General features: G+C 39.4%; 2 protein-coding genes across 2 annotated transcripts; one reads left to right on the top strand and one right to left on the bottom strand.

Moving 5' to 3' along the window:
- Positions 1–2,041: 2,041 nt before the first annotated feature.
- Positions 2,042–3,242, top strand: LOC134213246 (metaxin-2-like). Its single transcript, XM_062692045.1, has 4 exons — positions 2,042–2,200; positions 2,264–2,610; positions 2,690–2,931; positions 2,991–3,242. The coding sequence occupies exons 1-4, from the start codon at positions 2,158–2,160 to the stop codon at positions 3,154–3,156; spliced, it is 798 nt and encodes a 265-aa protein (XP_062548029.1). The 5' UTR covers positions 2,042–2,157; the 3' UTR covers positions 3,157–3,242.
- A 908-nt stretch (positions 3,243–4,150) lies between these two features.
- On the bottom strand, positions 4,151–8,004 carry LOC134213245 (DNA-directed RNA polymerase III subunit RPC2). Its single transcript, XM_062692044.1, has 3 exons — positions 7,744–8,004; positions 6,732–7,646; positions 4,151–6,656 (listed from the first exon to the last, which is right to left on the bottom strand). The coding sequence occupies exons 1-3, from the start codon at positions 7,810–7,812 to the stop codon at positions 4,236–4,238; spliced, it is 3,405 nt and encodes a 1,134-aa protein (XP_062548028.1). The 5' UTR covers positions 7,813–8,004; the 3' UTR covers positions 4,151–4,235.
- Positions 8,005–13,447: the final 5,443 nt, after the last annotated feature.

Raw genomic sequence — 13,447 nt, 5'->3', positions numbered from 1 at the left:
TCTTCAAAATCTATTCTCATTCTCGACGGGTATTCTGGAAATACCGATTACACAGAGAAACATACGTCTTACTCATCGTTCCATCGTTCACCTTTTTAACGGTTGATATTTTTTTTGTAGGTGGTTAATCGGCACCCTATGGCACTTCGACGGATTTTGAAAGTGTTTGACTTTTGCGCCCCACCGCCATTTGGTTGCGACTTGACCACGCTCAGTGATTTTAGCATTGAAAGGCAATGCTTCCGTGACGATGATTTTGATTGCATTTTGATCTATGTGAGTCTGTTTCTCTGTGCCGAAAAGATCAGATTAATTATGAAGAAATTAAAAAAAAATGTTCTAGCTCAACAGTTGAATAGATTTAATCAAGTGATTGTAGAATTCTGTCTTTTTGCCGTTTAGATTAAATTAGATCGGTCATTGCGTTCTGATGTAATGATCGAAATACCTTTTTAAGATACACGTCGAAAATGCCACCGCTACCTAGGAAAATTTAAACGAATGCTGCAATCGCAAATTTTTGAACCATCACACAACTAAAAAAAGCACGTTTGACGTCTATAAAATGTGTTGCAGTTATAAACCTGTGGGCTAGTGTAAATGTGTTTTGGCGTTTAAGATTTTTAGCCCGGGACATTAGTTTATTATGTATAACTTTTGTAATATTTATATTCTCTGCATATAGAAGTCGCAGAATTTATAAGTTAGTAATGAAATTATATTTTCTATTCACTAGCTTTTTGATTGTTTTTTTCTCCTTTATTTAACTGATTTTTGAATTTTAAAATTAGGTTCAGCACTAGCTTATTGATTGCCTTCAAGTACCTTTAAATAGTAAGATAAGTCTTCAAATATTTTGAAAAGTCTTCAAAATGTCTTCATGAAATAAATGTCTTCACAGAGATTCAAATGTCTTCAAATTGAAGACATGTCTTCAAATCTGGCATCCCTGCTCCTGATTTCACTCTTATATTCACCACCAGTAATCTTGCTCTAACGTCGGGTGCGTTAGCATAGGCGTGAGCTCGGGCGTGAGCGTTATCAATAGTCCTCCCCTGATGTATTCCCGAATAAAAAATACAGTAGAATAACAATACAATTTATTGTAACACTACTATTAATAACATTAAATTGGCAATAGATTATATTGTAATTGTAACCATAGAAATACATTAGAATGCATTGTTATGAACCATTTACTCAAATGTAAATGAAGTTTTCGCAATAGAATGTACGGGTTGTTAAGTATCGTAACTATACAAAATCTGAGATTTTTCCATACATTTTTTTCGTCACACAATAGAGTGTATGGTTAATATATTGTTGAAATATCCGAACAAAACTGTTCAAAATACAATGGATTGTATTGTATTTGAATAGTAAAACAATACGATTTTAAATTTCTCAGTTGTGACAGCTTTACTGTTCAACAATGCAATTTAAAAGGAAAAAATGCATATTTGGCACTATGAGGCAAATATTGTTATTTATATAGTTTATATCCAATGTAAAGAAACGTTTCAAAAATTATCAATGTATGAAACTTATGTACAAGAACGTTCCAAAAACAATTGCAAGTATAGTTACATTAGAGAAATATGTTGATGTATTGTATCCTCAGTGTTGATACAATCTGTGCAACCATCAAGAAACAATGTATCCTATTGTATACCGTACATTTTATGGTAATTCAATTGTTTACACTATTGAACCAATAGTACATTTTTATCCGGGTTGCTTAATTGCGGACTGGCGAAAGCAAGGGTGAAAGGGTTTTGGTTTTAGTGGGTCGGGTGAGCCCATCCCCACACTACCTGTGTTAACCTCCTCAGGTGTCAGATTTCCGTTTACTCTTGCTCAAGCAAAAACGCACGGTTTGTTTTTCGTTTATCCCCGCCAAATCCATGGATGTAAAACCAGAGAACTCCATAAAACTCCATCTTCCCTTATAAAATTGCATGCAAGATTTTATTTGCGCTATATATATTTTTATTGGTGTAAGTGTAGCATTAATGTTGTCAGAATTTCGTGCGAGGTTTGTTATTAAATTTTATTTGTTTATTGTTTATCTCTAAAGCAAGCAGTTCCTTTATGTAACTTCATTTCGATTGTTGACCAGCTCACTAAAAACAGCATTTCACCAGTAATTAGAACAAAATGAGTGCAATCACTAGCGAGTATTTGAAGAATGAAACTATTGGTAAGTGCCTGCTATTCAAGCCAGTCTAACGCAACTATAAATAACCAATAATTCCGTACGTAGCTTCCCAGCCATGGCCCCAAGTCGCCCATCTCTACCAGCCATACGAAGAGGAGCAAATTCTGCTGGCGGAGCACGCAAGTTGTCTTGCCGTACGCACCTATTTAACCATGCTGAATCTACCGTTCAAGGTTGATCAGCGTGCGAATGCGGAGTTTATGTCGCCGGGAGGCAAGCGCACAAAACTACCGGTTCTACGCGTTGAGAACTTCACGTATGCCGAGTTCGAGCACATCCTTAGCTTTGTCGAGTTGAAGGGGCTCTCGCTGACCAAGAACCTGACAGCGGAACAGAAAGATGACATGAGGGCTTATCTCTGTTTGGTGGAGCAAATTTTCACTAACGCTGAGGTGAGTGTGAAGCTGGATGATGATGTCATCATCGGAGACTGCGCTCTTCTTCTAAGATTAGTTTTGATGTTTTTTTTAGCAATACATAAGCTGGGTTGATCCGGAAGTGCTGAAGAAGGTCACGCGTCAGAGAAATGGATATGTGTATCCCTTCCCGCTGAATCACATCCAGAACTGGAGAAAGCAAATGGCTGTTCGCCGACAGCTCAGTGTGGCTGACTTCCTAAACATCACTTTAGAAGAGGTGGTGGAAAAGGTGCAGAAGCTGTGCACGTCTTTGAGCATGCAGTTGGATGATAAACAGTACTTTTATGGCAACGAGTAAGCTTATTTGGAGAAAGTCTACAAGAGCAAATTTATCTTACAGTTATATTTTACAGACCAACCGAATTGGACGCTCTGGTGTTTGGACATCTGTTTAGCATTTTCACTATGACTCTCCCAAATAATGTCCTGGCTGTAACGATAAACCAGTTTAAGAATTTAACTAAATTTTGCAAAAATATTGAGGAGAAGTACTTTACAAAGGTGGCTGCTATTCGTTGAATTATTAATAACACAATTGCACGAAGAAAAATGAAATTGAAACACAATTGAATAAAAAATTGGTTAACATTTCTTTATTATTTAAAGACAGTCATTTCTGTGTCAGGCTAAAATACTAATATTTACTATTTCAACAATATTTCTACATGCGCAACCTTTTTTCAGCTCGGCGGTGAGATTCGTAGCTTTAATCCGGTTTAGTTTAGAAAAAAATCCGGTATAGAACTTTTTTTTCAACCTCATGAGAGTTTGGAAAACCTTCTTACACAACATGTAGAATATGTATATCGTAAGCCGGAATTTGTAAGGGCAGAATTTTATTACTTCTTTTCTTAGACCGACGTCTGCTTGAAGTGAGGAATTTTATTCTTTGAAAGCTCGCATCTGCGAGTTTCTTTGTTCTGAAACTGGAGAAAATTTTCCAACCAAAAACTGTTCAGACCACATGGAGATTCAAACTCAGCCATCATCAGCATGTCATGCTTCGCATAAAGCAATACCTATATCTTATTGCGGAGGTCTCATGTCATGATCACTATAAAACAAAAAGGCATGTAACTGATCAGTCTAAGGTAAGAGGATATCTTATGATATGATAGGCATAGGCCGGCCGTTTGTTTTACTGGCTCAAAATGTCCGCCTGACTTAAACCAGCTCCATGTAACTCTGTCTTCTGATGTGATTCTACCTTTCGTGTTTCTGCTTTGATTGTGAAGTTACGCATTTCGCTTATTCTGCCTTTCGTAGAACACTTTTCAGTGCTAGCACCATGATATATGAATAAGAAATTCTGAACACGCCTCGTTTAAGAGCGACGGAAATGGCATGGCAAAGAGCAGCACTATGAAAATGTTCTCCACATGTTTCCGATGGAAAACGCGGGAGCACCATTTAAGATTGATTAAGAAACCAAGGAGCGATTCACTGAGACATAAGCGACCCTTGGTAGCTTTTGGTTATTTCGGATGATGAAAATCACGCACTGCTAATCCAATTAGAACAAATGAAAGGATAAGAAAAGTATATTTCAGCGTATTTTAATTAATAATGAATTCAATCCATACAACTTCTAATCTATCTTAGTAGTTCTTCAGTTTAAGCCGGGGAACAATGTTCATACTGGTTAGTTCTTGGAACAAAAGCTTACAAGCGTAGGGCATGGAAATTTTCGATACGCTGGCGGATGATCGACAATTGTGGCACCAGGATGAGTAAGCCAACCGACCGCACACATTGCAGACGTCCACATCGAACGCATCGGAAGAAATCATCAGCCGTTCCATAATCAGCATGGAAGCTCCGTAGGAAATCAAGCAGTCCCGTTCCATTTCGCCGAGACGAAGACCGCCCTCACGACTACGACCTTGCGTCGGTTGACGGGTGAGCACAGCCCGTGGGCCACGAGCTCGAGCGTGCATCTTATCCTGCACCATGTGCTTGAGCTTCTGGTAGTAGACAGGACCGGAGTAGATATACATTTCCAATGGTTCACCGGTGATGCCCGAATAGAAGATATCTTTTCCGAGGAAGTTGAAACCATTCTTGAATAGTTCATCCTGCAGGTCTTGGCATTTGGATCCCCCAAATGCGGTTCCGTAGTGGAATTTTCCCTCCAAAACTCCTGCCTTACTACCCAGAAGCTCCAGGGTCTTACCGACTGTCATACGCGAAGGAAAACCGTGTGGGTTCATGACCATGTCAGGTGACATGCCATAATCGTTGAAAGGAAGATCCTCTTGATCGACTATTAAACCGGTCACACCTTTCTGACCGTGACGGGAACTGAACTTGTCGCCGATTTCTGGGCGCCGAGTTTGTCTTAGCAACATCTTGACAAGGAACTCCTCTTCGTTGTTGGTGGAGACCATGACCTTCTCTATGTAGCTGGGCTCGGTTCCCTTGTAGGTTATCGGGACCGGGCTATACGTAATGGGTTGCTGTCCGGCCTCTTTTTGCTCGATGGGATTTGTCGATTTGACTGCGGGCATCTCCTTGTTGACCATAGTTTGTTTGGACAGGACTTTTTCTCCTGGAGAAATGATTCCATCCGTATCGAGACATTCGTGCTTGAAAATAATCTTGTTGGTCAAGGAATCTTTCATAGGGCCCATGATACGATCGAATGTTTGGTTACTGTAGCGCTTGATGGTGCATTTGCTGTTTTTGTAAACGAGGCAACGACCGTAGCCACGATCGATGGAAGCTTTGTTCAGAATCAGGGCATCTTCGATATCGTACCCCGAATAGCTCATAACAGCTACGGTGGCATTCTGCCCAGCCGGAAGTTTGTCGAAATTAGTCAGCTCGATGGTTCTTGATCGGACCATTGGAGTCTGCGGGTATACAATGTTATACATAAGTGTATCAATGCGGTTCTTTTGATTGTAGCCGATAATCCCCATAGCTTGTTTACCCATAGCACATTGGTAGGTATTACGAGGACTTTGATTGTGGTGTGGATACGGAACTAAACCAGCACAAACTCCCAAGAGTGTAAAAGGTTCCACCTCTAAATGAGTAGTCTTTTCCGGATCAATGTCGGTCTCTTGATAAGCAATGAATGAATCGTTTTCTTCATTTACATCCAAATATTCAATCAAACCATCATGGAGAAAATCATCAAACTTCCTCAAGCCAATCTTCAGCTGCTCGATGTGGTCCTGCTGCACCAAGGGCTTTCCGTTCTGCACAATTATGTATGGACGACATAAGCGACCACCATCCGTGTGGATATAAACACAACGCTGTGTGAATGATGTATGAATCGAAACAAACGATCCAATGAGGCCCCTTCTTCTCATCATCCGAAATACCTCTACCAAACGCTTATACCCGATCGTCACCCCCAAGATGTTACCGTTGATGAACACCATGAAAACCTTCGGATTATTTATGGTTTCACCTCCCAGCAGACGAATGTCCTCCACCCCTGAATTGTAAGCCAAGCGAATTACCGGTTCTTCGTCTACCTCCGTCGTAATGTGCGTCATTAATGCAAGATTCTTCACCAAACCGCAAGCCTCACCTTCGGGGGTATCCGAGGGGCAGAGCATTCCCCATTGACTCGGCTGCAATGAACGCGGTCCCGAAACCTTCCTCGTCTTCTCAAACTGGGAATTCACCCTGGTCATCATTCCGAGCGCAGAAATGTAGCTCAATCGGGAAAGCACTTGCGTCACCCCTGCACGTTCCATTTTGAAACGCTTGATGGTCCAATTTCCCGTCGAGATTGCCGTTTCCAAGCCAGTTGAAATCAAAGCAGCTCTCATGTGTTTTACTATATCGAATTGCGCGGCCTTTATCTTGGGAATGTTCTTGTCGGCGATCATCTTCAGCTCCCAATTGAACCGCTTGAACAGATCCTCGAACATCAGGGACAGCAGCGATCCTGCCAGCTCAAGTCGTTTGTTACCGTAGTAATCGCGATCATCAACAGCTGATTTATCCACTTCGGCAGCCATGACGCGACGAATCATAAGAGCTACATAAATAGCCTTTACCTAAAGTAGATTAAGAAGCATATTTTGAGTATAGCATTAAAACATTAAATCTTTTTTATAGTGTCTGCTACTTACCTGAAAATTAAAATTCGGTACAGGGACGTGGGCCAAGATAGTTGTCGCTAGTAAATCTCTTGCTTCATCCGCAGTTGTTCTGTACTTGGTCGCCGCTGTAGTGAAACGCTTCGCGATCAGCTTCGATCCCATGTATTCCAGGGCTCGTTGCTGAGTATAAACCTTATGATTGGCAGCCTCCAACAGGGAAGGCGCAAATCGCTTTTGCGTTTCCGTATCAATACCAACAAGTTGCATAATCTCTTGATCCGAGGCGATTCCCATTGCTTTGAATATGATGGCTACTGGAATTTCCTCCGTCATAGAATTGTGTTTCAAATAGTACTTGCCATGCTTGGACAGTAGAATCGTTCGGGACTTCTTCTCGTGAGTCGAACTCGTTACCTGGCACTGAATCACATTGTTATAGTCCTCCGTTATCATCTTGTTCCACGAGACCTGCTCTTGAATCAAAATAACTTTCTCCGTGCCACGGATAACAAAATAACCGCCCGGATCCATTGGACACTCATTAACTTGCGACAGCTCATATTCAGATTTCCCAGTTAGCACGCAATTGGACGACCGTAGCATTATCGGCATACGACCAATCAGAAGATTATTCCGCACCACTCGTTGGGTTCCCCTCGTATATTCGATATCGACGGTAATTGGAGCCGCATATGTCATATCCCGCAGCCGGCACTCATGCGGAGTAGTAGACTTGGTGTTGTTGAAACCCTCTTCCACATCTGGCATTCCGATGCTCACATTCAAATATTTCAGGTAGAAGCACGGGTCAGCATCGCTCTTCACTTCATCATTCGCCCGGACAATATTCTTGATGTCCACATTGATGAAATAGTTGAAAGAATCGATGTGCTGCTTGACCAGACCCTTGATCTGGAGAAACGCCGGAACCAGCTTCCATTTGTCCTGTTGGCGATGACAAAATGATTGGATAATTATATGAAATCGAATGTTGGCAGGTTAATTAAAAATGTGACTTAAATTAAAAACCAACAAAATTTACCTCCAGAGCCTTTTGGACCTTTTTGAAGTTCTTACCCTCCGGTTCCCAGTGCTTTTCATCAAGTCCCATTTTCACTAGATTTATAATTCAAACTGCACTTTTTTCACGATTAACATAACAGATGGGTATTGCTACTGCATCCTTGGGATTAAGTTTTTATAAATCCTATGGATTTCGGATGTAATTCAATTTCTTAAATGATGAAATACACGAGGACTTATTCGGCATGAAACGAACGGAACGAAAGCATTTTGTTGACATGATTGTAGTTTGACAGCTACGATTGTGTAATTGTGTTGATGTGTTTTCTGGTTTCTCATTCGTTTCTTGCACTTCTTGCACTAATACTTCTGCACGGCTTTTTTTGTTTTGGGTAGTGGGTGGTGGCAGATACAAACATGGAAAATTTATGTTGGGTTTGCATAGAGAGTAGGGTGACTGTCAAAATAAATTATTTACTGCAGTACCGCTCATTAAAAAATCTACTCTTCGCTCATTTTTGGTCTCAACGAAAAATACGCGCCAGATAGTCGCCTAAGAAAAATATACCTCCAAAAAAAAGCTGATTTTTTTTTAAATTTGGACGTGGTGCATTCCGGCGGTGAATGCTTGGATAGCACGTGCTATTTGTTATTTGTACTGCGGAGAAATTTTTCACATCTATGAGAGCCTTGGAAAATGATCACGAAAGTTGTCATTTTGTTGCAAGGCACAATAAAATAACCTAAAGAAAAATAGTAAGCTCTTTTAGTGCGGAATGTCTTCACCTGTAATAAGACGCGTTTAGTATTTTACCGCTCATAAAAAAATCTACTCGTTCGCTTATTTTTAATGGCAACAAAAAATGAGCGCTAGATAGTCGCCTATCGAGTATTGTATACATATTCATTTGTGTTTTAAAATTCTTGTTTTTTTTTGTTCAAAGACACGACAATCGTACTGTTGCAATGGTCCCATTTCTTTTATGCATTGTGCGTAATGATACAGATGGTGTAATTTGTTCGGTCGTCGTTTGAACAAACAAAAAAACATGTTGTAAAATATTTTGATCTCAATTTCAAGTTCCGCAAGTATAAAATCCGGCACTGTTGACGAACACGATATGTGAGTTCAGAGGCGCAGCCACGTTCCCGGACGTGGGTAGGACAAAAACTGGATTTTCAAATCTATAGAATACTTATATGGAATTTCAGAGACTTTCTGGAAATCCTCTCGAGTTTCAAATATTTTTTTCGGACATCCTCAAATCAGTTATAAACTCCTTATGATTATTAAGTCAATCATTACATTTCTAGTGTTTATAGAACATTTGCAAAAAATCATTTATAAAATATTGGATGGTTTCAAGCAATTTCACTAACTTCTAGGAATTCGAACCATTATAAATCTTCAATCGCTACGATCTACCAGTAAAGCTTATGATCGTCCAAGATTATTTAAGGGTGTTTAGTACTGTTTACGGTTTTTCAGAAATCTCAAGAATAATGTTATTCCGAATTTCAGACATTTTTCATTTTAACTTCTAAGATTCCATGCAAACGTAGGTATATTTCGGGGTTCAGCCAAATCGCACCAAGCGCCAACGAAAAATTACCGATTTTTCTGCTAAAAGTTTCGTTTAGCAGATTTAATTGAACGCAAATCGTATCGGATATCCCTCAACCCCATAACTGAGGATATCCTACTGCAAATGTACGCTTAAATTGATATGAAACTATTTCCGTTGTCCTTGTACGATCAAAATATCACAAGTCAGTCGAAAAGCCGCTCGGTGCGGTTTGGCTGAACCCCGACCAGTTGTAATTCCTACAGATTTCAATAAACTATTAGAAGTTTTCAGAGTTTTTCTTCTCATAGGATTGCTACCAGACATCCTGATATGCTACCATCATCATAAACTGCTTCACATTTCAGCGATTGTTCTCTCATATCCTTGTTTAGTTTCTCAACGTTTGAATATGATCTCGGCAGTCTAGTGACTACCGCTTCTAGGAAGTCTGGCAAAGACTACATTATATAATATAGATATAGATTACATCACTTTTCTAAGCGAATCATCGATCTATACTTCTGTTCATCTACCTTCCCGAGTTAACGAAATATCTTTTCCGTGGTATTATAGGGAGGAGGAGGCAACAATAACTACACAGTTTTTACACCAGTTTTGACAAGAGAAGTAACTATTGACAAGTTAAATTAAGCTAAGCTGTATCCTTGTTTAGATATTCAAATTTTGATTAATTCACCGTCAGTCTAAAATTCACTGAGCCTTCCTGAACTAGCAGAAATAATTAGGTACTTCCAGAAAATATTCAACAATTTTATGAAAGAACAGAATCTATAAGAAACTTCAAGACTTCTTGGAAAATCTCAATACATCATTGAGCACTTTTTGGAATGGAAAGAATTCCGCATAGACTCTGAGAAGCCTTTCGGAAAAGATTTCTCCTTTACAATCCCAGAACCTTCCACGATTGTCAGTTTAACCTCTGATAAGCTCTCAAACATCTGATTCTCTTTGAACCGTTATAATGATAGTTTTTAGATCTATAAATTGAAACGGTATTGATAGCATTAGATCTTTTAGTGATCCACATGGTATGTTCTTACCATAATCATGGGTAGGACAATGCTCCGACTGTCCTACCCAGGTATTCTCATGCGTAGGACATGTCCTACTTGTCCCACCCACTCCCGGCGCCACTGTGTGAGTTATATTGATAAGGTAACTAATCAGAGGCATATATGGGCAATCATCTGTTACCTTGTGTTTAAAAAGAAACGAAAAAGCTCTTAGAAAAAAAAAGATATTGAGACGCCGTTTGTCGCATTCTGTGAGTTTTTGGTTGAAGCAGCATTTGCGCTGTTATGTTGGATGATGGCTTATTTTTACGATCGCGGTAGCCATAATTGAAAGTTGCTAGTCGATGGTTGATAAAATCTATAGTAAATCCAAGATTCTTATCCTTATAGTATCGAGAAAGAACTAGCTGTATCATGATTGGTATCACCCCTTCCGCCAGATCAAGCATGGTATCGAATGAATGGTTTTTAGCTATGTGAAAAACTTGAAGCTCATTTAAGATGCATTCTGCTGGTTTCAGTCCGCATTACCGAGCAGGAGCGACGACCTCGATAACAGAAATTGTTATGATTTAGCCTTGCATAAGAGGTTAAATACCAAAAAATAATACCAAAAACTTATATGCAGAATACTTGAGGCATACCATGTTTAGGTATTTGGTATTTCAATACCAAACGAATAATAATTGGTTATGCATTTGGTATTGAAATATAATTTAATAACAGAGTATGTTATAGCTCAAGTATTGTGCATATTAATTTTTGGTATTATTCCTTTGGTATTTTACCTCTTATGCAGGGCTAGTTCATAACAGAGTAAAGTATCCATAACAGAATTAAGTATTATTTAGCCAATTTCTCCTGCACGCAAAAAAAAGCGTTCATGAATTCGTGAACTAACGATTTCACGGTGTATTTTTTCGTGAACAACAGTCACGGATTCGGGAATACAGTCACGTTTTCAGGAACGTTCTGGAAAACGTGACTGGTGTTACGAATCCATGAATTAAATCACGGTGTATTTTTGCTGGTTCACGAATTCGGGAACGCTTTTTTTTGCGTGTGCTCGGGTTCTTTTGGTGAAATTTTCTTTCGCCGAAGAAGATCAAGATTAGTATTGTACCATTGCTCGTCACGTGGTGGGTATGCGTTCATGGTTGGATCTTCATGGAATTCAGGTCTGGTTATGGTACACTCTCGACAGAACATATTGGCGGAAGGTCCCAATAAACCGAACAGCTCGTGAATGGCTAATGTATCGCCAGCTATAGCAACGACCGCTCCGCGCATGAAGTACTCCTCTTGACCATAATATACCTTCAAACCAACTTCTAGTTTTTTTTTAAATCGTCGATGAGCGGTGCTAGGATTCTGTTATAGCCATAACGTTTGGCATTCGCAGACTTCGCATATATCAATGGGAATACCGATCTCGTCGAAGAATTAAACTGTGTGGGTAGGTTCTGCACTTTGAAATATAAAGCAGCAATCTTTTGATGATATGGAAATGCTAATATCATCTTCCAAACTTAGACGTACATGTTCATGATAGAATTAGAGGCGAAAGTATAGAATTGATAGTTCCGTTAGGATACGGCAGGCATTAAGAATGTTTTTATAGAAGTCTATTTGAAAGCGAGCGGAGGGCAATATTTGTGATGGCACATATCGCCCTACCTTTCTTCTGTCAAGCTCCCGTATGAAGGGGATACTTTCTATACTTTCGCCTCTAATTCTATCATGAACATGTACGTCTAAGTTTGGAAGATGATATTAGCATTTCCACATCATTGTAAATCGTTTAACTTCACGTAGAAGTAACACACACAACATCATTAATTAGAGCAATCTTTTGTTTTCCTGATCTGGAGCTCAATGCGTTACATGGCTCAACGTCGTCCTCATAAATGATTAATCTCAAAGCATTCGGATGTTTCTCAAAGTAAGCACTATTCCTATAGGCGTATCCGTCTGTATAGCTTGCATATATTGGAGGAATGCCAGGTTCACGGAGAGTTTCATCTTGCTTTGACAAAACATTGCGATTTTCAGGAAATCTCAGAGCCAGTTTTAACGATTCAATAATAGAGATGTATTGAAAAGTATCATAAATCTGAAAAAGATATAAAAAATAAGTTATTACTATTTTTACTATGGTTATATTTAAAATATCCTTACCTTAACGGTAGCTTCTTTTCCTTTCACAAAACGTTTCCCTTCCCGTTCTTTCAGCATAATGGTTCTTGTCTCCGGAATTGATCCAACTGTTTTTTGTTTAGATAAGCTTGTTGTTTTACTGGAGTAGAAACCTCGGTAAAATGTTGTCTATTATAAGGTTGTTCTGCAGTTTGATAACTTGTTCTGATTCGATGTGAGTAGCAAATTGGTCAAGGAATGCCGTCACCGTGTGTGATACATATTCGTTTATTTGACCTATTATCGCTTCACAGAAGGACAGAATTTGGCTGGTTTTAGTTTCAGTTAGGGAAATGTCAGGTTTCATACGGCACACGGAAATAGCAACAAACTGGCGCAATGACTCCAAACGAGTTATTTCCGGTTCGTATTCTTCAGGGTCTGTACAAAGGGCCAGTGCTAGCTTCTTCGTCGTATGCTTCGTAGGCTTCCACATTTCCTTGTGAAACTAGCTTTGAGGGGCTTGGCTCTGATGAGCTAGGGAAAGGATGTTTTGTTATAAGATGATGTTTTAGATTGAAAAACTTCCTGTAGCTCATCTTACACCCGGGTTGCATGCAAGTGTAATGTACCAGATTTTTATTGAAGTCTTTTCTGTCGCTGTGATAATTAATATGTCGCCGAAAACCGTCAACATATCCTTCCACAAGCCGTTTGCAAAAAAGCACTTTAAAATGTGATTAATACTTTACTTACCAAACAATTCTTCGAGATCACAGTTCTCAAATTTCAACGTCTGGACAATAAACTGCAGTTCAGGCTCCATTTTAAATGTTTCAAATTTAAAGAAATAGCTGCTTACACGTGAACTTTTGGAATCGTAGAAAATATGACGGACGTGCTATTTTCGCAAATGTTTATCTCTCCCCTCTCTTTGACAGAAGAACACGCTTGCTGGATTTCCAGCAATAATATGACTATTGCT

This window comes from Armigeres subalbatus, chromosome 2 (genome assembly GCF_024139115.2).
Source record: "Armigeres subalbatus isolate Guangzhou_Male chromosome 2, GZ_Asu_2, whole genome shotgun sequence".
Classification (NCBI taxonomy): domain Eukaryota; kingdom Metazoa; phylum Arthropoda; class Insecta; order Diptera; family Culicidae; genus Armigeres; species Armigeres subalbatus.
Note: the sequence above shows the minus strand (reverse complement) of the source record. Positions and strands in the feature narration are given on the sequence as shown.

Bases quoted from the DNA above. Each gene is read 5' to 3' on its own strand.
- LOC134213246 (XM_062692045.1), top strand. From the start codon at position 2,158: ATGAGTGCAATCACTAGCGAGTATTTGAAGAATGAAACTATTG. The intron at 2,201-2,263 runs GTAAGTGCCTGC...TTCCGTACGTAG, and splicing joins TTTGAAGAATGAAACTATTG to CTTCCCAGCCATGGCCCCAA. The intron at 2,611-2,689 runs GTGAGTGTGAAG...TGTTTTTTTTAG, and splicing joins AAATTTTCACTAACGCTGAG to CAATACATAAGCTGGGTTGA.
- LOC134213245 (XM_062692044.1), bottom strand. From the start codon at position 7,812: ATGGGACTTGATGAAAAGCACTGGGAACCGGAGGGTAAGAACTTCAAA. The intron at 7,647-7,743 runs GTAAATTTTGTT...CATCGCCAACAG, and splicing joins AGGTCCAAAAGGCTCTGGAG to GACAAATGGAAGCTGGTTCC. The intron at 6,657-6,731 runs GTAAGTAGCAGA...AATCTACTTTAG, and splicing joins TACCGAATTTTAATTTTCAG to GTAAAGGCTATTTATGTAGC.